At 47.3% G+C, this 25,729-nt stretch overlaps 2 protein-coding genes across 2 annotated transcripts; one reads left to right on the forward strand and one right to left on the reverse strand.

The window, feature by feature from the left end:
- Positions 1–14,596: 14,596 nt before the first annotated feature.
- LOC124651109 (oligopeptide transporter 1-like) lies at positions 14,597–17,098 on the forward strand. Its single transcript, XM_047190253.1, has 3 exons — positions 14,597–14,672; positions 14,804–15,243; positions 15,358–17,098. The coding sequence occupies exons 1-3, from the start codon at positions 14,597–14,599 to the stop codon at positions 17,092–17,094; spliced, it is 2,253 nt and encodes a 750-aa protein (XP_047046209.1). The 3' UTR covers positions 17,095–17,098.
- A 4,060-nt stretch (positions 17,099–21,158) lies between these two features.
- Positions 21,159–24,352, reverse strand: LOC124666266 (heterogeneous nuclear ribonucleoprotein 1-like). Its single transcript, XM_047203644.1, has 6 exons — positions 24,173–24,352; positions 24,037–24,077; positions 23,350–23,513; positions 22,439–22,544; positions 22,169–22,338; positions 21,159–21,931 (listed from the first exon to the last, which is right to left on the reverse strand). The coding sequence occupies exons 1-6, from the start codon at positions 24,247–24,249 to the stop codon at positions 21,407–21,409; spliced, it is 1,083 nt and encodes a 360-aa protein (XP_047059600.1). The 5' UTR covers positions 24,250–24,352; the 3' UTR covers positions 21,159–21,406.
- Positions 24,353–25,729: the final 1,377 nt, after the last annotated feature.

Genomic DNA, 25,729 nt, shown 5'->3' on the forward strand with positions numbered 1-25,729 from the left:
GGGAAACATGGTTATATGCATCTTAATAATAATAAGTTTCCCCTCTTTATGTTGAGAATCTTGAAGTTGCGCTTGTGTTGCCTTCCTATGCTTGTCACTTTGCTCCTCATGAATTTATTTGTGTACAAGATTCCTTTTCATAGAAAGTGGGTTAGGCTTAAATTTGTTTTGAATTTGCTTCTTGATGCTCTCTTTTGCTTCAACTCTTATTTCTTGGGAGTGCATCATTAAAACTGCTGAGCCCATCTTAATGGCTATAAAGAAAGCACTTCTTGGGAGATAACCCATGTGTTTATTTTACTACAGCAATTTTGTTTTATATTTGAGTCTTGGAAGTTGTTACTACTGTAGCAACCTCTCCTTATCTTTATTTTATTGCATTGTTGTGCCAAGTAAAGTCTTTGATAGTAAACATGATACTAGATTTGGATTACTGCGCAGAAACAAATTTCTTGCTGTCACAAATTTGGGTATGATTCTCTGTAGGTAACTCAGAAAAATCTGCCAATTTACGTGAGTGATCTTCAGATATGTACGCAACTTTCATTCAATTTGAGCATTTTTATCTGAGCAATTCTGGTGCCCCTTAAAAATTCGTCTTTACGGACTGTTCTGTTTTGACAGATTCTGCCTTTTATTTCACATTGCCTCTTTTGCTGTGTTGGATGGATTTCTTTGTTCCATTAACTTCCAGTAGCTTTGTGCAATGTCCAGAAGTGTTATGAATGATTGTGTCACCTCTGAACATGTGAATTTTTTATTATGCACTAACCCTCTAATGAGTTTGTTTTGAGTTTGGTGTGGAGGAAGTTTTCAAGGGTCAAGAGAGGAGGATGATATACTATGATCAAGAAGAGTGAAAAGTATAAGCTTGTGGATGCCCCCGTGGTTCATCCCTGCATATTTCAAGAAGACTCAAGCATCTAAGCTTGGGGATGCCCAAGGCATCCCCTTCTTCATCGACAACTTATCAGGTCACCTCTAGTGAAACTATATTTTTATTCCGTCACATCTTATGTGCTTTACTTGGAGCGTCTGTGTGCTTCTATTTTCGTTTTGTTATCTTCATTCTCTGAATAAATTCATACTTGTGTGGGAGAGAGACACGCTCCGCTGTTGCATATGAACACATGTGTTCTTAGCTTTACTTTTAATGTTCATGGCGAAGGTTGAACTACTTCGTTCATTGTTATATGGTTGGAAACAGAAAATGCTGCATGTGGTAATTGGTATAATGTCTTGAATAAATTGATAATTGGCAATTGTTGCGCTCATATAGATCATGTTTAAGCTCTTGGATCATGTACTTTGCACCCATTAATGAAGAACTACATAGAGCTTGTTAAAATTTGGTTTGCATGATTAGTTTCTCTAGAGTCTAGATATTTTCTGGTTAAGGTGTTTGAACAACAAGGAGACAATGTAAAGTCTTATAATGCTTACAATATGTTCATATGTGAGTCTTGCTGCACCATTTTATACTTGAGTTTGCTTCAAACAACCTTGCTAGCCTAGCCTTGTATTGAGAGGAATTCTTCTCGTGCATCCAAATCCTTGAGCTAAATACTATGCCATTTGTGTCCACTATACCTACCTACCACATGGTATTTCTCTGCCATTCCAAGCAAATACTTCATGTGCTTCCTTTAAACAATTCAAAAGCTATTATCTCTTATTTGTGTCAATGTTTTATAGCTCATGAGGAAGTATGTGGTGTTTTATCTTTCGATCTTGTCATTTACTTTTGACAGACTTTCACAATGCACTAGTGGCTTCATCCGCTTATCCAATAATTTTGCAAAAAGAGCTAGCAATGGGGTTCCCAGCCCCAATTAATTAACTTGCATTAATAATTCTCTTCACATGCTTTGCCCTGATCTACCAGTAAGCAACTTAATTTTGCAAATAGACACTCCTCCATGGTATGTGAATGTTGGAAGGCACCCGAGGATTCGGTTAGCCATGGCTTGTGTAAGCAAAAGGTTGGGAGGAGTGTCACCCATCAATAATGAAACTAAAATACATGTGTAAACAAAAGAGAAGAGGGATGATCTACCTTGCTTGGTAGAGATAACGTCCTTCATGGAAGCCGCTCTTGAAAGTCTCGGTTGATAAGGTAGTTAGAGTACCCATTACCATTCGTTGACAACAACAAACACCTCTCAAAACTTTACTTTTATGCTCTCTATATGATTTCAAAACTTAAAAAGCTCTAGCACATGATTTAATCCCTGCTTCCCTCTGCGAAAGGCCATTCTTTTACTTTATGTTGAGTCAGTTTACCTATTCTTTCTATCTCAGAAGCAAACACTTGTATCAACTGTGTGCATTGATTCTTACATGTTTACCTATTGCACTTGTTATATTACTTTGTGTTGACAATTATCCATGAGATAAACATGTTGAAGTTGAAAGCAACTGCTGAAACTTATATCTTCCTTTGTGTTGCTTCAAAGCTCTCTACTAAGAATTTATTGCTTTATGAGTGAACTCTTATGCAAGTCTTATTGATGCTTGTCTTGAAAGTATTATTCATGAAAAGTCTTTGCTATATGATTCATTTGTTTACTCATTATCTTCACAATTGCTTCGAATCGCTGCATTCATCTCATATGCTTTACAATAGTATGATCAAGATTATGATAGCATGTCACTCCAGAAATTATCCTTGTTATCGTTTACCTACTCGAGGGCGATTAGGAACTAAGCTTGGGGATGCTTGATACGTCTCAAACGTATCTATAATTTCTTATGTTCCATGCTACTTTTATGATGATACTCACATGTTTTATACACATTATATGTCATTATTATGCGTTTTCCGGAACTAACCTATTGACGAGATGCCGAAGGGCCGCTTGCTGTTTTCTGCTGTTTTTGGTTACAGAAATCCTAGTAAGGAAATATTCTCGGAATCGGACGAAATCAACGCCCAGCATCTTAGAATTCCACGAAGCTTCCAGAACACCCGGGAGGGACCAGAGGAGAGCCACAGGGGGCCCACACATGGGGCTGGCGCGGCCCAAGGGGGGCGCGCCCCCTATTGTGTGGCGGCTCCGTACCCCCTCCGACTCCGCCTCTTCGCCTATTTAAAGGTCCCTGACTTAAATCTTCGATACGGAAAAGCCACGGTACGAGAAACCTTCCAGAGCCGCCGCCATCGCGAAGCCAAGATCTGGGGGACAGAAGTCTCTGTTCCGGCACGCCGCCGGGACGGGGAAGTGCCCCCGGAAGGCATCTCCATCGACACCACCGCCATCTTCATCAACGCTGATGTCTCCCATGAGGAGGGAGTAGTTCTCCCTCGAGGCTAAGGGCTGTACCGGTAGCTATGTGGTTAATCTCTCTTCCTATGTACTTCAATACAATGATCTCATGAGCTGCCTTACATGATTGAGATCCATATGATGAGCTTGTAATCTAGATGTCGTTATGCTATTCAAGTGGATTTTACTTATGTGATCTCCGAAGACTCCTTGTCCCACGTGTGTAAAGGTGACGAGTGTGTGCACCGTGTGGGTCTCTTAGGCTATATTTCACAGTAATACTTATTCACTGAGTTATGATTTGAGTTGGATGTCTCTATGAAATTGTGGTGTGTTAGTACCTCCTATGAATGCTCACAGTGACAGCGTGGGGTGTTTATTAGTACTTGGAAATACATCTTTAAGGTTTGCCTACATGATGAATTAGTGTTTGTTATCTTGCCAAAGAGTAATTCAGAGTAGCATAGTGAAGTGCTTATTTATATTCCTTTATGATTGCAATGTTGAGAGTGTCCACTAGTGAAAGTATGATCCCTAGGCCTTGTTTCCAAATACTGCAATCATCGCTTATTTATTCGTTTTATCGCATCATTACTTCCTGCAATATTACTACCATCAACCGCATGCCAGCAAGCACTTTTCTCGGCGCCGTTACTACCGCTCATATTCATTCATACCACTTGTATTTCACTATCTCTTCGCCGAACTAGTGCACCTATACATCTGACAAGTGTATTAGGTGTGTTGGGGACACAAGAGACTTCTTGTATCGTGATTGCAGGGTTGCTTGAGAAGGATATCTTTGACCTCTTCCTCCCTGAGTTCGATAAACCTTGGGTGATCCACTTAAGGGAAAACTTGCTGCTGTTCTACAAACCTCTACTCTTGGAGGCCCAACACTGTCTACAGGAAAAGAAGCGTGAGTAGACATCACCCGGAGCCATCTCCATCGACTCCACCGCCATCTCCATCGCCGTTGCTGACTCCCATGATGAGGAGGGAGTAGTTCTCCCCCGGGGCAGAGGGCTCTACCGGTAGCTATGTGGTTTATCTCTCTCTCCCATGGTGTGATCTTTATGTGACCATGAGCTTTGTATCTAGATGTCGTTATGCTATTCAGGTGGATTTTACTTATGTGATCTCCGGAAACTCCTTGTCCCACGTGTGTAAAGGTGACGGTGTGCGCCGTGTGGGTCTCTTAGGGTATATTTCACAGAATACTTGTTCACTGAATTATGATTTGAGTTGGATGTCTCTATGAAATTGTGATGTGTTAGTACCTCCTATGAATTCTCAAAGTGACGGAGTGGGGTTTTCATTAGTACTTGGGAATACATCTTTAAGGTTTCTTTTGCAGCCCTACGCGGTGAATTAGTGTTCGTTATCCAACCGGAGAGTAGTTCAGAGTAGTATAGTGAAGTGCTTATATTTATATTTCTTTATGATATCATTGTTGAGAGTGATCACTAGTGAAAGTATGATCTCTAGGCCTTGTTTCTAAATATCGAATCACTCTTTATTTACTGTTTTACTGCATGTTTACTTGTTACCATATTTATTTCAGATTGTTATTGCCACTCATATTCATCCATATCACTTGCATTTTACTATCTTCTCGCCGAACTAGTGCACCTATACATCTGACGAGTGTATTGGGTGTGTTGGGGACACGAGATACTTCTTGTATCGTAATTGCAGGGTTGCTTGAGAGAGATATCTTTGACCTGTACCTCCCTGAGTTCGATAAACTTTGGGTGATCCACTTAAGGGAAACTTGTTGTTGTTCTACAAACCTCTGCACTTGGAGACCCAACACTGTCTACAAGAATAGAAACGTACGTAGACATCATAGGGCAGTTGGCTCGATCGGATGCATCCTTGAGGGGACGATCGGATTTTATGTCAGGGTGGCGGCTCCGGGTGACTTTGTGTGGTGTATGTGGTCTGCGGTCGATTGCCCTCTGCAGCTTGGGTTGCGGGTGGTCGGTTCGTGCGGCTTTGCAGCTAGAGAGCGAGCGGTGGCATGTCGGGGCGGCAGCCCCGGAAGCTGGTGGTTTTGGTTGACGCGTCAGGCGCGACAGAGCAGCGGAATGTCAGAGCGGCGGCTTCCAGTTTTCGTCAACATCGAGGGTGTTTGACCTTTCTATCGCGTGGTCGATGAGGTGACTCTCGATGTTGGTCGTCGATGTGTTGGGTTGGCTTGTGCGGCAACGGCAATGGTGGGCTTGGTTGCGGCAAGACTTTGTTAGTCAGCTCTGTTTCGGCGTGTCCAAATTTCTTCGTGTTGGTCTCCCATTGATGTGAACTCGAAGCCACCTTTGGGACCTTTGAGGTGCGGTCAGGAGGTGAAAGTCCTTTTCGGCGCAGGTCCTACGCTTCTCCTCTCCGAGCTCGTCTTCAGAATCGAAGCTGCCGGCCTCATCTCAGGGAGCCATCTATTTGGCATAGGCCAGCTTCAACTTCGCGTTTGTGTAGCTTCTGTAGGTAGCTAGGGTGGCTCTGTGGGGCCTTCGCGGCGACGTGTGGGTGGGTGTGAGCTAGGCCCGTCGTTGTAGGTTTTCGCCCGATTTTCTTAGAAAAACTGAGCACTTTCTGCTTAATTAATGGACGAGGCAAAACTGTAAGAGCATCTCCACCAGCGGCCCCGATAGCGGCCCCGATAGCGGCCCCGATAGCATTTTGGGGGCCGGCATCGAAAATGGGCTCGGACCGGCACGCCCCAAAAAGCGCCGGCACTTTTCCGAGCCCAATAGAAGCGTCGGCAACACCGTGTCGGCCCCTTCGCGAAGGGCGCGAATTGGGCGCGCCGGCGCCTCACGGCACGACGGTTTTTGCGGGTGGGGGTGCCTTGTCAGCGAGAGGTCATGATGGTTCGCATCAGAAGCGACGCGGGAAGGTTGGTCGTCGGTGTTTAATGGTCTCTTGCGCGGAAACCGAGGCAGCGACGAGGGCAGCAATCGACGGGCCATGCGGCGTCCACCCGCCTCCCCCACGCGCCTACGCCGCCGTAAATGCGGGTAGTTGGCACCCATATTAGTACGTACGTCGTCCACCACCGCAACGCTATCCTCTCATCTCGACCACTGTGGCGCGCTGTCCTCTCTCGTCTCCACCACCGCCGTCGCGCCATCCTCTCCTCTCCACCACAAAAATGCCGCGCCGGCTCCGCACTACGTACTCCATGCTTGGCCTCAACGACCGCGCGCTGCCTGCGGCGCCTCGACCACCACCGCAGCCGGAGCCGTAGCCGATGTAGCCCGACATCAACGATAGCTTCGACGACACAGCCAACCCACGGTTCGAGGTGTGGGACGAGGCGTACGTCGTAGACGTAGAAGCTCAGGCAGAGGAGGAGGCAGCACAGTGGGGCGAGCAGCCGCAGCCTCCGCTGACCCGGAGCAGGCGGCGATCCTGGCGTCGTTGAACGTGCAGCGCTTCCAGAGGTTGAAGGAGGGGGAGCAGGAGTTCTTCAACGACGCGAACCTCAAGCATGTCATCGAGATGTCGCGCCAGCGAGCGGCCACGGAGGAGGCGGGACGCATCCTCATGGCGGCGGAGCGACAAAAGCTCATCGAGTTGAACGCTCATCGCCACACCGAGGCGTTCGTCCGCGAGCAAGAGAGGCTCGCCCAGAACGAGGCGTCTCGGCAACGGCTGGCAGCGAGGGGACAGCGACGGCGGCAAGCTCCTGCGACGCCGGCCGCCATGCTCTACCGCCAGATGCGCGAAGCAAGGGCGGAGAGGTGGGCACAGACGCAGGCGGCAAAGGGGAAAAACGACGACGAGGCAGGCCCGTCGCGCGCTCCAACCGACGACCAGTAGATTAGGGATCTAAGTTTTAGTTTTATTTAGATTTAAATTCGAGTAACTTTTATAAATTTCGTATGAATTTTGATTTTTAATGTCATTTCAAATTTAAATTTCTATTGGGGCTGTTGTATGGGGACGCCGGTTTGGGCACAGTATCCCCAAATAGAGGATGCTCTGCTGGCGCTCCCCATACGATAGTGTCGGCGCCCCTGCCGATGACTATTGGAGGCGGCCGGTGGAGATTTTCTAACTCGGATAAAAAAAGAGAATGCTTGTCACCCGCCGACCGATCCAAAGCAAAAGATCGGTCGTCTGGTCAGCGTGTGGTTCCCACCAACTCCGCGCGCTCAGCTGGCCAACTTTCTTCCGCGCGCTTTCTCGTGAGTCCTGAGCCCTGACCACACGACTTTGCTTTTTGTCGGGGCATCTTCAACGGGCAACCTATATCGAACGTTAAAACGGACACGAAGTGAGTCCATTTGCGTCAGGTTGAATGATCGAAATTGACGGCACGCGTCGAACTCCCACGTCCCAAGGAGATCCAGTTGTAGGAGTTAGAGTGCGTACGTTGGATCTTCTCGGAGATCGACCGGCAGGGTGGGTCGGAGGCGGCGCGTGGACTTGAGGTACTAGCCTCATGCACGCAGGCTCGCATCCGACCATTGCACTGGCCGGTTTTCCTCGAAGAGGCGGCGCGCGAACTCGATGCGGACGTACCCGCCCTACTCACGGCTTCTAGCTGGACCGTGGGCCGCTAGCATCGTGGCTGTTATTCGTCTTGCGGAATAGCCCAGGCTTCCCCATGGCATCTGCCAGGTGGGATGGGCTCTGGCAATGGTGCGGTCGAGAAGATGGGTGCCGCCGAGCGAAATTAAAAAGGCTCGAGCACCACTTCACCTTCAATACCTTGCCACTATGATGCCGCCCACTAACGCACGCGCGCGGAATGCTAGGTGCGCCATTAACGCGGCGCAGAAAGCTGCAACACGCCGCGCGTAAGTTAAGCCGCGCTGAAGACGAAGCATATGTGGCGGGACCAGGCGGGCCAGTGCGAGAAGCGTGCGGATGTCCATGATGTCCGCGCAACATCGACATCTGCGCAGACGCAAACATACCATATATTTAGGCTACGTTTGCGTCTCGACGGACATGTCAGAGACTATGCGTCGCGTGCCGCTTGGATCGGGTACGGATGCATTTTCTGATCACTTGGCGGCGGCTTCCGTTTGGGTCAGGCCGCTCAAGATCCCCATCAACTAGGTGAACCATAGTTTGCTTTTCTTGCAAATCTTTGCAACTCATGCTGGGTGCTGTGTACTAATGTACATGCTAAAAATATATGTGACGGTTGACAGGTTAGGACAGGTGTACCTAGAAACACTAGCGTGACACACTGACACTTAACTAGCTGCACACTGTTTTATTTCTACATTTGCGGTGCTAAAAAATGTCAAATAATTAATTGGAATTTTTTATATATACATATAAGCCGGTCTTTCGTTGCAAAAATCGAGCGAGATGCCAATGTTTGTTGGTGTATGCTAAAAAAATGTTGTGATCTAACTCAGAGAAGGCTCCAGTGTGTCGAATTAGTCATTAGGAGCCTGATCCGACGAGGTCGGTGCTCCAGCACATGGTTAGTTTTTCGTAAATTCCAGATCTTATATTTGTGTCCAAATTACTACAAACATATGTGTGTTTTGTTGTGAAATCACAGGTGAGATGCGGAAACTACCTTAGGCGTTTGTTACTAATATGTTTTCTATTTATCTAACGTTGAGTGATTTAAAAATATACAAATCATGTATGAGTTTTGTTGTGCAAGAACATGCAAGATGTTGCAATGGTTTTGTGAGCGTTTGCTACAAATTTGGTTTCTTGGATTTTTTTTCAAAATGTTACAAATACATATTTCTCTTTGTTGTCTATGTTTGATACTTTTGTTAAAATAGATGGTGTCTTTTTTTGTAAATGAAACTGAGGAAAAAATGTTCCTCGACCACTTTTTATTTTTGCCAAACACGTGGTGTTTTGTTTACTCGTTTGTGATTTTTGTTAAAATCATTTGAGATTTTTGTTGTAAACCAATCTACAAGAACAAGATTGATGTTTAATTTTGTAACATTACCTTCTAAAAATGGCGCGTGCTAATCGTCGGTCGGCGATGTGGCGCAAGAAAATCGGTTGCTCCCCGTGTCGTTCAATAAGGAACATACGCCGAGCAATTAATCCATCCTCGCATCGCTTTCACTCTTGTTGTGCTACTTCAGGTGCTTTCTCGGGCAGGCGGTCACACGATTTCCCCCCGGAGGAGGTCCATGGTGTAGTAGGGATTGGTGGGGCTTGTTGGGTTTCACAAGAATTTAAATATCCAACAAAAAAAAAGATAGATATTTACAACAAAAGTAAACAATGATTTTAATTAAAAGCAACAACAATTTTGGGACTAAAGATTATCCATGCCAAAAATATATTTACAACAAATCAGTAATATATTTACAACAAATCACTAATACATTTACAATAATAATTAAAAGCAAATCCTTAAAAAAATACTATTGTTGTAAACACCTAACTTTTGTAGGATTTATTTTTAATTATTGTTGTGAATATATTAGTGATTTGTTGTAAAGATATTTTTTGGCACATGAAATTAGTTGTATTAGATTTTAAAAAAATCATTGTTTACTATTGTTGTAAACACCTAGCTTTTTTGTGGTAATACTCTGTACTGACTTTAGCAAGTGGGGTGAGCCTAGATATACGTCGCAAACACCATAGCTTTATATTTAAAACTAAAATACCAATTGTTATTACGTCGTAGCTACGAAAAGAAATGAAAAACCGCTACAGACTACTCCATTCACGTTGACACGATGTAGCCCAGCACCTAGCTAGTCTGTGCTCCACGCAAAGCTCGAATCGACAATGCATGCATGCGCGCCTGTGCTCTGGTACTCGTTCGGCGCGGGGGTCGTGAAGACGCTAGCTACACGTCAAACTCTACGCTAGTGACAGGAGCATGCAGCAGCAGCTTCATCGGAGCGGGACCCACCGCACGTCGCTTGTCGTCTTCTCCATCAACTTTCTTCCTCCCCGACCACCACCAAACTGGGCCGGCCAACTATCGATCGCTGAAAGAGGCAGGACTGCGAGTTCTCTTCCTCTGGAGCGCCCGAAACCGGCAGCGAAGTAAGGAACACTTGGCCAGTTGCCACCAAGCGAGCTGAGCTGCAGATATCTTTTCTCATCTGGTCCTTCACTTAGTCAGACAGTGACAGTGAGCTCTGTGCCGTAAACCTTAAACATCTCCTCCTCCGCCAATAGCATGATGAACACGCACGCAATAAACTGGAGCGAGTCCCTGACAGGCGCGCACGTAGACATGCTAAAACATCCATCTTGGCAGACAAAATTACAAAAAGCCACCACATATCAGGCAGATGTTTCAAAAATCCACCACTATAGGATTTTTTTTCAAAAAACCACCACTCTAGCGCTAACAAGGAACAAATAGCACTGATCCTTGTCTAATGCTGATCTAATGACGAAACTAACATGTGGGGCCCACTGTCAGGCTGACGTGGCACTCGAAAACGGTCAGGGGAGACACATGTCAGTGTTCTGGGTTTTTTGTTAAATTTAGAAGGAACCACTTGTCAAAGCATATCCTCTATCCTCTTCTCTCTCGAAAAAAAAGCAGGTGGTGCTCTGCTCACCACCGTGCCGGACGTGGGAGAGCCAGGATGGAAGAGGCCGCCGCAGGCCTGCTGCTGCCGCCTTTGGTTCGCCGGTCAGAGGAGGATGAGATGGGCAGGGGAAGGGGACGGGCACGGAGGCCGCTTCGGCGGAGTCGATGTAGCAGGGCCGCCGGTCTGCGGCCATGTCGGTGGAGCAGGACGTAGGCGGGGGGGGGGGGGTTCGACGCGGCTTCCCGGAGGGCACTGGCGGCGAGGCACGTTTCTGCAGCTCGATGGGGCGGCGGGGGATGAGCGGTTCCAGGGCGGAGGGGGCTGTAATTTCTCGCCAGAGGTGTGGCCATGGCGTGGCTGGGAAGCTCCGGCCACGAGCTGCCGCGTGCGAGCTCCTCGAGGGGCGGTGAGGGCGGGCTCGGCCATGGCGCTGCTGGGCTCCGGCCAGGGGCGGGCCTCCAGGGGCTACTGCGGAGTAGATCGACGACCCAACGACAAGTCGACGACCTCCCGGAGCGGAGGAAGATGAACACTGTGGCAATAACATGAAGTCTCCCTAGTCGATTCCTTTGGCATAGGGGATCTACAGGTCAAGGCGAAGCTAAAGGACATGTTTGTGTGTCTCAGAGAGGGTTGCAGCGACGAGGACGAGTGTGATGTCGATGGCGGCGCGCTCTGAATGCCGATCGCGTTCTCGAACACATAAATGACCAAGACCTTCTCCCCGCGCAGCTTCCGCTCGGGAAGACATGTCGACCCAGCCGGGCGGTGGAGGGAAGCGAAAGGGGCTGGCGGCGACGCTGGTATGTGGTAGCGGCGGCGATGTGGTGATGAGTGGACCGTCCCTTACCCGCCCCGCCCCCTGGAGGTTCTCGTCTGCACTGCCCTGTCAGTGCTTTCCCTCGCAGCGTAGCTCGTCAACACCGCCGGGATGGGAGCGGCGCACCGGCTGGGCGAGGCCTCGCCGGCGGGACCGGGGGCGGCGCGCTGGCGTGCTTGTTACTGTGGAGAAGGAGCAGGAGAAAATAAAAGAAAAATAAATTTCTTTCCTTCAGAGAAAGAGCAGGCATGTGTCCTAAAATTTTACAAAAAAACCTACAATCAGAACTTGTTCAACATATGGCTCATTTGATCATTTTGTTATTGCCACGTCAGCCTGACATAGAGACCCACATATCGGTTTCGTCATTATATCAGTATTGGACGTGAATCGGTGCTTCTTGTAATGTGTTAACTGTAGAGTGGTGGATTTTTAAAACTTTTTCGTAAAGTGGTGGTTGTTTGAAACGTCTACCTGAAATGTGGTGGTTTTTTGTAATTTTTTCAGCTTAGCATTGCTAAGCGCTGGGACTTTGAAACGACTCACGTCGTCGCTTGTCTTTCTCTATGATGACAATTGACAAGCGAGCTGATAAGTTGCAGACGCACACCGCTGCCTGCAGACTTTGAAACGACTCACGTCGTCGCTTGTCTTTCTCTATGGTGACAAGCGAGCTGATGAGTTGCAGACGCACACCGCTGCCTGCAAGCTGCAGCGGCCGTCTTGATTGAAAACTGGCTGCCTCTGGCTGGTAAGATACGGCTCAGCTCCATCACATGCCACGGCGGTGAGTGGAACTCCCAAAGCTCAGGGTGGATTTCCGTCTAAAAAAAGCTCAGGGTGGATCCGTGTCCATATCCATTCGATTCAAGGCTGCCTTGTTTGATTGCAGTTACTGTTCTGGTACCTTGTTTGCAGTTACTGTGTCTTCAAGACTGGTTCAGAGATCATGTGACTTTGCCCGTATCGCCGTCGATACCGAAACCCAGCTTCGTCCTTGCTCACGAGTTTGGATCATGGCCAGCCACCGAGAAGACAAGTTGGTTCTGCATTTCTTGCTTGCCGGCCTCTCAATAATGTTCCGCGGCAGAAGTTGGATGTTCATGCGCATAGCAACGATGCCAACACGTCTGCAAAAACAAATGCATGCAACTATCTTCCACATGAGTTCAGAGTATCCAAGTGAGCGAACACACGTCTGCAAACATATATCCATTGCACATGGCGTGTGGTCCTCTAGTGTTTCTTATTTCTCCATATGCACTGAATACTGATACTGTAGGACTCCCACAACCAGCTCTACTTGGCTACTGGCTACAGAACTTAGATTTTTTTGAATGATTCGATGCCCTATATGTACTTTTGGCACGGCTAATTGGGGTGACCTTCCCTATCTAGCAGACTCTATGCTTAAACTGTTGCTCGTTACACCTATTGCTGCTCTACGTTCTCTTGCTACGCCTCCCTGGCTGGTCCATCAAAGACCACCTAGAAGAAACAGAATCGCGCACAAAGAAGCATCTTGTGACTTCTTGATCAACGTCTACTTGGGAGTATATCCCTTCAGCTTACTTTGTTGGCTCATATAAACCCAGGGTTCTTGTAGTACAAATTTCTTATGAAATCTTTTTTTTAAGGGATTCTCGTGAAATCTTTAGTTTTGCCTACCCGATGTTAACCACCACACTAGGCTGCACTAAGTAATCCCCTGCCATCTCTTATGGGGCATGGGGCCACAATAATTACTCATTTTGAATCATGGTGAGAGGAATGATGCAAGAAACAAAATATAATAAGATTCTTTACTGGCTCAAGAAAATGTAGTGAGCGATCCAACCAATCGAGTATTGCAAATCATGTACCTGTATTTGGGGATTGGGATGGTGCGAGCAAATGATGAATTAGCAGTATCTAGTGATCGTCGTTCTCGTACAACATGCAGTGGTGTGTGCGGATTTTCGATAAGATTATAGCCTCCTGTTTTTGTTGCGTCTAGTGGCAGAAATGATGCACTCTTTTGTTGGGTCAGTACAAAAGCATACGTACACTACAAACACCTTCATAATTTCCAGCAAAATGGAATGGGGAGCAACGCAAATCATTATCGGGGTTTATACTGAAAAAGAAAGACGGCTGAAAGATGACATAATTAAACATATATTGCGGTCAAAGGTTTCTTGTAAATGAATATGCTGTCAAAATGTTGATGACCCATTATATTCTCTCCATATATAAGCTAGTTGAACCAGATGTATACCCAAAAAAAAAAACATAGTTAAGCTGTACATAATAATAAGTACAAACATGGTGTGATATACTGATATGAGACCAAAGAACTGAAGCGGACGCTTTGTTAGGTCAGCGCGTAGTCATGTACGAATTTTCCTTTGTGATTTGATTCCAGATTGGCTCCTGTGAAACTTCCAGATTTGCTTGGATACATAAATTGATTTTTTCTCTAGATTTCCAAAATTGTATGAATCCTCGAATCTTCCTGTGTTATTTGATTCCAGATTTGCTTCTGTGAATCTTTCAGATTTGCTTACATACCTTTAGAAATCTGACTTGAATCATGTACGAATTGTGAAAATGAATCACGAACACAATATTTTTGGTAAGATTTGCTCCGGATTTTTAATGTTTGCGCTCGCTTTCCTTGATGGGATACGTCGATCTTGGAAACTGACATGGCCAACGTCCTTGAATAAGCTTAACATAAAGAAGGGTTTCTTTTGGAAATAGGGAGGGGCCTACAAATGATACATGAATGTAATGCCGGGGTGTTGTGTGTAAAATGTTTGCGAATCTCAAAGTAAGTAGTGCGGCCAGGATAAGTCTTGGACGCCCACGTATACGTAGACTATGATATTCGCAACCTAAGACGACGAAATGAACAGTTGTTGTGATTTGGCAGGAACTACTAGCTACCAAGAAAACCTCTAATCCACACAAGGCATATAAAAGAACCTAATCTTGGTGGGAGGTTGGCAAGGAGAACGCCGCCTGCAATGGAGCCACCACAACTCGAGCTCAGCAACTTGGAGGTTCTGAACGAAGGGCCGGACACCAGCGATGAAAAAACAGGTGAGCTTTTTCTGCCTAGCTAAACTAGCTGTTCAGATCAATCTGGCCAATTCTTTCAGTCATGAGCTCCCCTCTCCTCTTGCCAGGGTGAACTGTTTTACTTTTCTTGACTGAAAATTGTTCTTGTGCAGATGAAGTGGATGACTGTCCGATCGAGGAGGTCCGGCTGACGGTGCCAATCACCGACGACCCGACATTGCCGGCGCTGACGTTCAGGACATGGTTCCTGGGGCTGGTCTCGTGCGCGTTGCTGGCCTTCTGCAACCAGTTCTTCGGCTACCGTCAGAACCCTGTCTACATATCTTCTCTCTCGGTGCAGATCGTGGTGCTGCCGCTGGGCAGGCTGATGGCCGCCTGCCTCCCTCCCAAGGTCGTCGGGATCAAGGGCACCCGGTGGTCCTTCTCTCTCAACCCGGGGCCGTTCAACCTCAAGGAGCACGTCCTCATCACCATCTTCGCCAATACCGGCTCCAACTCCGTCTACGCCGTCGGCATTATCACCATCGTCAAGGCCTTCTACCACCGGGACATCCACCCGCTCGCCGCCATGCTGCTCACTCAAACAACCCAGGTGATAGTTACTGAACATCTAGATTCTCTGTTTGTAATTTGATCATTTCACTCCATGTCTCATCTGGCACTGACTTGTGTTGAACTGCCAATTGCTACTTTTGAACCGGGGCAGCTTATGGGGTATGGCTGGGCTGGTCTGTTCAGGAAGTTCCTGGTGGACTCCCCCTACATGTGGTGGCCGTCGAACTTGGTACAGGTATCGCTCTTCAGGGCTCTGCACGAGAAGGAGAAGAGGCCCAAAGGAGGGAGCACGAGGCTACAGTTCTTCCTCATCGTCCTGGCCACCAGCTTCGCCTACTACATCGTTCCCAACTACCTCTTCCCGACCATCTCCAGCATTTCCGTTGTGTGCCTGGTATGGAGGAACTCCGTGACGGCGCAGCAGATCGGGTCGGGCGTGTACGGCCTCGGGGTCGGGTCGTTTGGCCTCGACTGGGCCACGGTGGCCGGCTTCCTGGGCACGCCGCTGTCCACGCCGGCGTTCGCCATCCTGAACGTGATGGCTGGGTTCTTCCTGGTGGTGTACGTGGTATTGCCCGTGGCGTACTGGAGCAACGCGTACGACGCCAGGCGGTTCCCCATCATCTCCTCCCACGTGTTCATGGCCAACGGCAGCCGGTACGACGTGAGCCGGGTGCTGGACCCGGCGACCTTCCAGTTCAGCCAGGCCGGGTACGACGACGCCGGGCAGATCAACCTGAGCATCTTCTTCGCCTTCGCCTACGGCCTCAGCTTCGCCACGCTGGCCGCCACTCTGTCCCACGTCGCCCTCTTCCACGGCAGGTCGATATGGCGGCAGACGAAGGCGACGGTGAGCGGGCAGCAGGCCGGCGACGTGCACACGAGGCTGATGAAGAGGAACTACGCGGCGGTGCCGCAGTGGTGGTTCCACGTGATGCTTGTGCTGGTGCTCGGCCTCTCCATATTCACCTGCGAGGGGTTCGGGCAGGAGCTGCAGCTCCCCTACTGGGGCGTGCTCCTGGCGGCCGGGCTGGCGTTCTTCTTCACCCTCCCCATCGGCATCATCACCGCCACCACCAATCAGCAGCCTGGGCTGAACGTGGTGACGGAGCTGATCATCGGGTACCTGTACCCGGGGAGGCCGCTGGCGAACGTGGCGTTCAAAACGTACGGGTACATCAGCATGTCCCAGGCTATCATGTTCCTGCAGGACTTCAAGCTGGGCCACTACATGAAGATCCCGCCGCGGTCCATGTTCGCCGTCCAGCTCGTGGGGACCCTGCTGGCCTCGTCGGTCTACTTCGGCACATCATGGTGGCTGCTTGAGAGCGTGAGCAACATCTGCGAGCCGGCGAAGCTGCCGGCGGGGAGCCCGTGGACGTGCCCTGGCGACGACGTCTTCTACAACGCGTCCATCATCTGGGGCGTGGTCGGCCCGCAGCGCATGTTCGGGCGCCTCGGCCGCTACACCAAGATGAACTACTTCTTCCTCGCCGGGGCGCTGGCGCCGGTGCCCGTGTGGGCGCTGTCCCGGGCCTTCCCGGAAAGGGGGTGGATCCGGCTCATCAACATGCCCGTGCTGCTGAGCGCCACGGGGCTGATGCCGCCGGCGCGGTCCGTGAACTACCTCATGTGGGGTGCCGTCGGGCTCACCTTCAACCACGTCGTGTACAGACGGTACAAAGCATGGTGGGCGCGGCACAACTACGTGCTGTCGGCCGCGCTGGACGCCGGCATGGCGTTCATGGGCATCGCGTCCTACGCCATGCTGCAGTCTGGAGGCGTCAACGGTGTTAACTGGTGGGGGCTGCAGGTCGATGACCACTGTGACTTGGCTCGTTGTCCGACGGCACCGGGAGTCAGCGTCGCCGGTTGCCCCGTGCAGTAGTAAGCAGCTGCCGGGGCATCACCTGGTTATGATACCAATAATCCTAGACATACGGAATGATACTTAATTAGCGTTGTGGCTTTTTTCTTTTCTTTTTTAACTAGCTATTGTAGCTCTTCCGGACTGTAAGCGGACGTGTAAGTGTCAGCATACCAAAAGGCATGTTCATGTGAAGGGAAGAGAGAAGCGGTAGGGTTGAAAACCGAATGGAAACTTGCTGTCCGTTTCCTAAGAAAAAAGAAATGGAGAGAAAAAAGGAAAACCGGAAGCGGCATTTTGCGGGAAAAAAAACAGAAACGTAAAAATCATAAACGGTACCCGGTGAAATTGGAAACTGCGAGGAAATTTTGGAAAAAAAAATACGAAAAGTTTCCAGATATGTAAGCCAAAGAGTCATGTGCTCGGCCAGACCTACCATCTCCCCATGCGCCGACTTATCTATGTGCATCTTTCGGCTAGATACCAAAAGTATTATACCGCCATTGTAGTTGTCCGTTTCTACAATGTATATATGTCTCCTATCCATTCCGTATGTGTCTTCAGTTATTTCCATTTCCATATTCGTTTTTGAAGTTTTTTATTTCAGTTCCGAGTCCAGAAAGATAGGCGAAAATAAAAACAATTAACCATGTTTCCATTTACTTTTCAAACCCGGAGGTGGAGGGGGAGGCTGACCATGGCAGGTCATGGCAAGACAGAGAGCATCTCCAACAGAGACGTTATAGTGCGGTAACGTGCGGCCGCTTGTCCTCCACCCGGGATGCTAAAACGCAACACGCGGCAATTAGGAGAAAATGCTCCTCTATCGAAGGCGCTAAAATGTAGCATGAGGCGCGGGCGCAAACAGTTTTCATAAAAACAACAATGATCAACAAGATCAAACAAATCAAAATAAATAGACCAATGCATAACTTTAAAATCTCCAAATCTCAATCTAGATAGCATAGTTCAAATTCATGACATAGTTTAATGCAAAAGGATAATTTCACACAATCAAGTCCAACACAAATTTGACTCAAACACACACAAACACATTATTTGTCAACATCTTCTTCGGAGTTTTGGACGGTGGTGTTGGCATGAACCGATGAATCTCCATAGGCATCAACATTGGTAGAAGGTGGTGGGTCCACCAAGAAGGCCATGAATTCTCCCCAGCAGTGCTCCCACGCCACCCATGCCTCCAACTTGACCCATCGGTGCACTCATCCCTCCAAATCCCACTCCAAGTCCCATGCCTTACATGCCACCCATGCCTCCATAGCCTCCGTGCGGCGCTCCCATGCCTCCATAGCCTCCGTGCGGCGCTCCCATGCCTCCATAGCCTCCGTGCGGCGCTCCCATGCCTCCATAGCCTCCGTGCGGCGCTCCCATGCCTCCATAGCCTCCGTGCGGCGCTCCCATGCTCCCATAGCCTCCATAGCCTTCATGTGGTGCTCCCATGCCTCCAAATGCAACCGGTGGTGCTCCCATGCATCCATAGCCTCCATGGCCACCCATACATCCATAGCCACTCATCGGTGCATTCCTCTCTTCACTTTGGCTCTTCAACTAGTTTGCCTTCATTCTTTTTTTGGCCGACACTTCATCACGAGCAAGGTTTATGTAATATGTTTGCCTTTCATCCATGTTGGAAGTGTCAATGCAAAAGAGTCTCCTCTCTTCTTCCACTAGGTGTTGATGCTCCTCCATGGCCACCTTCTTCTCCTCCAATGCCAACTTCCTCTCCTCGGCGGCCGCCATCCTCTCCTCCAATGCCACCCTCCGCGCATCGGCCTTAGCCTCCAAGCTCCTAGCCACCTTCATATCCTCGTTTGCTTGTTGCCTTGCGGTCACCATTGCCTCCATAGCTTCTGCTAGAACATCATCCCCTGTCTTCCTCCCCCTCATTTCTTTGGGGCCTTCTTTCCAAGCAAGGGCCTTCTTGTGTTGGCAACCGAGTGTGAAGTGGAGCTCCTCTTCTTGTTGTCATCACTTGATGCATCATCATCTATGATAGTGGTGGCTTCGGAAGTTGCATTCATCCCTTTTATGTGCACGCCCATCTCATCACGGTTCTTCCACTTCTCATTCCCTAGCTCTTTATTGCAATTGTGCAACACAAATGACTTGCCTATAATTTTCTTGCCCCTCTTGTTTCTCTTTCCCTCATTTTTAAACAAATTTTGAACAATGGTCATCTACATTGTGAACATAAGAGAAGAATGAGTCATGGATAACAACAAACATCTGCATCAACAAAACAAGATAGTATCACACAATGAAACAACTTACCCTATCCACTTCAGCCATGCCACTTTGGATTGAGTGCATCAACCGCCGCCAAAGCACCCACCCATTTTTTGACAGTCGGTGTTGATGATCCTACACCGGGATCGAAGAGAACGATCGGTGCGCTCATTGCCACTTTGATTGTGTGCATCAAAGTAGTCCTTCATTCTCATCCAATAGGTATCTCTTAATTGGTTCATGCCAACCAATAGGTCCATGCCAATTTGCAACCATGTTCGGCAAAGCAACCTATCCTCCTCCATGGTATAGTTGGCCGTCCTACCTCCTCTCGACGGTTAAATCATACCCTCACCATGCCCATCCACTACATACCCCTCTTCTTCCCCAATTTCTTCATCAAAATGGGAGTGCGAGAAAGAAGAGCCAGCATTCATGTGTGCCATGAATGACTCATCGTCAACACTACATTGCAATTGAATTAACACATCATTGTCTACATTCATCTATCATTGTGTACATTGATCTATCTTAACAACAACAAAAAAGAGGACATTTCTTTGCCTTGTTGTCACTTGGTGCAGCAGGTTGCGTGCGCTGAAAGCCGCTCCAGTCGAGCGGGGCAATGAGCTACGGGTTTCATGACCGCCTTCTTGAGCGCATTTGGGCGCCCGCCGCCGCGGCCGGGCGCTTGGAAGCTCCACCCTTCCCTTTTGATGTGAGCAGTGGTGCAGAAGGCGTGGCAACGGGCGGCGCAGCACCGGTTTATGAGTTCAGCCACGAATAGGAAGCAAGCTGAGGCGACGGTGTTAGGGTTTGTCGCGGGCGGCTGCGAAAACGGTGGTGCAACCCCGGCCATGGCGGGGACCGAGTGTATGAAGGGGCTAGTGGAGTGCCAAAGGACCCATCCATTGCCGGAATGTCGCCGGCGACTGCATAACGATTGGGTGTTCGCACACGAGCCATAGCGATAGCACGCCCTCGAGTGGAAGCGCCAATTTTAGAGTGTCAAAGGGTGCAAAATGCCGCACACAGAAACAGGTTCGAAGAACAATTTCTAGCCCGAACAATTTCCACGCCCGCTTTGCTGGAGGGTGCAAATCGACCGTGCGTGCTGTATATCAGCGGTAATTCACAATATAGCGTCTATGTTGGAGTTGCTCTCACAAATGTAACGCACTTTGAGTAATCTCTTTTTGGAAATATATAAGTTCTTTAGAGAGACTGGCAGGACAATTAGTACTAAGTCTATGTACAGAGGAGAAATGTTTTTGAAGCGACCATGTCAAAACCCTAACGACGCCTAACCATAATCTCTTCAAGCACAAAAGTCTATGTGTTTCCATGTCTTCAAGCACAAGCGCCCACCCTCAGCTCGGAGCCACCATATACCATATCTCCCTGCCTGATGTCTTCTTTCAGAGGTGTTCTGGAGCTTAAAAGGCACAGTTGGCACGTCAACCATAACCAGGAGAAAAGCTTGCGCTTTAGTTCAGCACGCACCAACCAGAATTTTTGACATTGTGGGGCGAGAGATTCAACAGACAAGTCAATGTTACTACTACTACAGTAGTACAGTTTATGCGATAAAATATTTTCAAGTACAGATCTAATGATACAAAATTGCAATATAAATCACAAAATTAAAAAGTAAAGTCACTCGGATGGCAATAAGAAATGAAAACAGAATTGCAACAAAGAGCTAAGAAGGCATGATACCGAAGGATCAGTGAAAAGAACAAAACCATCTAACAGATCCCAAGACCTAATGTGCTGCTAGACGTAGAATGCATTCTAGGCAACTTAAACATAAGATTCTCAATGCACATCTAAGATATCACAAGTACCATGTTCTATAACATCCCAAATAAAACCGTGAATACAATGACTGCTAGTCTGGACACTGGATCACAACATATATCTAACAAAAAGCTAAGGTTCACACGGACTAGCAAGCATTTACAGAACATTAAGGTGGGTTCATCCATCACAGGGTTCTAATATGCTTAGTACTAAATCACAATATAAATCGGCAACCTTGTAGCGAATATTATGCTGGGCTCAATTCTGAAGAACGCTTCCATCATCCATATGGGTGATATCGGCCTGGGGCAAAACTTCCCCTATTCATATCAGGAGGGCCACCAGGTCCATAAGCACCTAGTGCAGGATCATATGCCCCAGCATACATGGCGCCAGCGTAGCTAGAACTACCAGGGCCACCAAAGCTATCATCACCACCTCGCCTGTAGGCACTCAAGTTCCCTCCAGCATAAGGTCCATCAAAACCTCCTCCATATGGCCCAAAGCGGCTGGGATAACCATAGGAAGACATGCCTTCATAGCTTCCTATTCCTGGGGGATAACGACCGTATCGACCATGGTAGTCACCTACCCCTCCATTACCAAGACTACCAGCATAACTTGGATGGTTCCTATAAGGACCAAATCCACTGCCATAGGTGCTATAGGCATCAGCCAGTCCAACACCAACATCATCCCTGGAAGGACGGTCTCTAGAAACCCTACCATATGCTGATCTAGAATCACTACCAGCTGATGGTGGCGGATTTGTGGATTTCTTTGGTTCTGCTTTCTTGATCTCCACCTACAAACAAAGCAAATGACCTAAGTACTGACAAATATAAACCTACTGGTCCTCGCTACCAACGATCGATAAAGTATTATGGTCCATGACACTAGCAAAATAGTTGACATGAACAAAAGAAAGATGTTTCTTTTGGCAGACATTAATTCGATATAAAAAGTTACACGTATTGCGCAAGTATATAGAGAAGGGGCCAACAATCAGTGACACTTCTGTTATGAAATGCACGGGACTCACCTTGGAACCAGCAAGATCAATCATGTTCCCTTTTGCTAACAACTCATCTACAACTTGCTCAGAATCAAAAACTACAAATCCAAAGCCCCTGGAGCGTCTTGTCTGATGATCATGCATAATCTGGTGCTCAACAACAGCTCCAAAGTTTTCAAAAAAATCCTTGAAATCATCTGAGCAACAAAACAAAAGGGGCCATCTTATCAAAATCAATGTGTAATGAAGCAACCTTGATTAAGGTTGCAGACAATAAGATTCCACAACATATAATACCTTCTGTGAGTGTTGGGGGAAGGCCACCAACAAAAATCTTCTTAGTTTTGAAATCCTTAGGGTTGGACTGCATAGAATCTTTTGGAATGGTTCTTTTAATCTCAACCTGGAAACAAAAACAGGCATTGCCAGTAAGTAATTTTCAAGTTATGAACATCTCGGAACTGGTAAGTAGTACACAAGGAATGGTAACTTCAATAAGAAGATATATCTGCACAGAACAAACGAAAAGGAGCTAATAGATTGCAAAATGTGGTAATGCCTCCGTTCCAAAATAACTGTCGCAACTTTGTCTTGTCTAGCTACAGATCCGTATCTAGAAAAAGTTGCGACACTTATTTTGGAACAGAGGGAGAATTAAATAGATCCAGAAAGACCATTAATTAAATAAAACGAGCAAACAGACAAAAAAAAGTGATGATGTTAAAAAGGAACGCATCCTATTGTTTACAAATCCAACTGTTAAAAACTACATGAGCATCCCGCTCACTGAACCCTTAAAAGTAAGCAGTCAAGTAGGAGTAATAAATAGATTGATATAAACCTTCCGACCCATGGACAGATAAAATACTTTCATATCAAGGTAGCAGAAAAATCTATATACTGCAAAATCATGTTAAATATGAAAACTATAGCATCTGAGCAAAATTGCAAATGTAGGCATCATCATAGGGTGTAAAACCATGTGTTCAACATATGATTAATATGTAGCCTAACATACAGCAGTAACAGTATATCAGACAATGAAGATATTACATATTTAGTAATATCTGCAATGGGCATATCAAAGATACATGCATGGAGAATATCAGTGTAGGCATGAACAGTAAAGCTATATACGAACAAGAGCATAAAGAGCTTGGCAATTGTGAAGCTGCACTCTCAAGTAGTGAACTGGGAACAGAACTTACTTGCTTTCCATTGATGACATGGTTGTCCTCCATCACTGTATCAACAACAGCTGGGTCAGCATATGTGATAAAGCCAAAACCCCTTGGCTGAGATGTGTGCTTATTTTTCATTATCACGGAATCAACTATCTCTCCGTAGGCGCCAAAATGCTTCTGAAACGTGGCTGTCATCAAAAGTTGGAGCACGGAAATTAGTTTTACGTTATAATTCGAAGAATATATTACAATCAGGTAATGGTGTAGTATGCGCAGTATCACTACAACATCAGCAGAGACCCAGACATAATTGACTCGATCTTAGCGAGATAGAAGGATGGACAAGATGATCATGCTCAATTCTAGGAATTAATCCCATGGATATAGATTGTAGAGAACAAGTGTCAAGCAATCACAGTCGAGCCTCAACAAAAATTAACATGCAACGCAGTCCGCACATATCTGGGCATATCACTCAGATTAATCTTAATGCAACGCACAGTAAATAATGTCAAAATCAAAGTCTATCGGGACAATATTTCAAGATATCCAAGGCATAGAACCGCGGAAATCCAGTAAAAGGCATCGGATATCTAAATAGCGATCGCGGCACGGTACGACTAAATCTGGAAGGGAATCACCAGATCCAGCACAAAGGCGCCACACGGATCACAAAAAAACAACACGGAAGTAAGGAATTGGGCGAGTTACCTAGCGTGGTGTCGCGTGGGAGCCCCCCGACGAAGATCTTCCTGCAAAAACAAAACCGACCTCCGTAATATCAGGCAACTAGATCGAGATAGCTCGACAGCTCAGGAGGAGGAGAGGGGTCGCGCTGTTCCCTTACCCGGGGCTTCCGCTGCCGCCGCCTCCGCCGCCTCCGCCACCGCCGCCGCCGCCGCCGCCGTACTCGGACTTCCCCATGGCCGCGCTAGGTAGCTAGGGTTCCGGCGCGTCCTGCGGTTTGGCTAGCGGAATCGCGCGTGCGCTCGCTCGATATCGGATCGGCGGGTTGGGATGTGCGATGACGCGTCACGTGGGTGTTTGTCTGGGCCAGCACCTTCGGTTCGCCTTATAACGCCCAGCCTTGCCTAAGCTGTGTCCCGATAGGTCGGTGAGCAGAGTAGTGGACTGGCCCATATGTTGGGCTGTGGTTACTTTTAGCCCACGACTTACTTGATCAAGTTGTCACGTGGGCTTATTATCGTAACCTCGTGGGCTTGTTTTTATTTTATTTTTCGATTTTTCCATGAAGATGTGGGTACCAGGGAAAAATCATTCTGCACAACCTACGATCGATCCGCACGTGTCAGCCGAGAAAGTACGCCCGCGAGCGAGCGTCGCATGGAACCACAAACAAGGCATGTGGACGTACGGTGGGTGTAAGGGTACATCGCCCGTAAGTGTGTTTTTGATAATTAATAACAATTCTATATGGACTAATGTTTTTGTCGTGTTTATATGAAGGAATATTTCATAGGTATTTTTTAAAGTTCATATGTTGGATTCAAGTGTGTATGCCATGAATATAATGTTATACCTTTGGTATTGGCATCAAGGCCATCGATTTCAAGAGAAAAATATGACACGATCAAGAAGAAGAAATAAAGATGAAGTTCTTGTGTGAAACTCAAGTTAGCCATATTTTAGCTTATGTGTTAAGCAATGAATGATCAAGATGTTATGATAAAGCATGAAGAGATACAAGGTTGACCAAGACTATGAGTGAAGATTGAATTCAAGTTAGTCAACACATGAAGTATAAAGATAGTACCACTTTGGATCATGTGATCTAGCTTGTGGGCGGTAAGCCTTGTCAATTATGCTTCATAAGCTAACCTATTATATATGTACATTTGTGTTGTCTATGTGGGTTAGATATATTTCTATGGGCATGCATCAAGAGTATGATCTCATATAACCCATGAGAGGATGCCATCAAGGTTGTGAAGGGAAAGTTCAAGATGAGCATATCTAACATATCATGCTTGAATCTTGTCGTCTATTCAGTGATAATAGACTTGTGAAGATGTGCTTCAAATAAAACTTTCCCATAGTGGTGTACACTACTAGGAAAAGGCATATAGCTGCCAGCGCTACTGCCGGTGCACCATGTTTTGACTGCGCCGGTGGTAAATACTATCGGCGCACCATGTTTCAGCTGCGCCGGTTATGGCCTAATACCGCCGGCGCAAAGAAAATTTTAGTGTGCCGGGGATAAAGTTAGAAGAGGTCTGGGCCAGATGCCTCTATGGTGGTGCGCCGGTGGTAAACAATGTACCACCGGCGCACCACCATAGAGGCGGGCCGGGGGTAAGGGGAGCACAGATTTTCTCTCCACACCCCCCCCCCGAACACCTTTTCCAGTTTCGAAAAAAATAAAAGAAAATGATAGAAATTAAAA

This window comes from Lolium rigidum, chromosome 1, assembly GCF_022539505.1.
Source record: "Lolium rigidum isolate FL_2022 chromosome 1, APGP_CSIRO_Lrig_0.1, whole genome shotgun sequence".
Lineage (NCBI taxonomy): Eukaryota > Viridiplantae > Streptophyta > Magnoliopsida > Poales > Poaceae > Lolium > Lolium rigidum.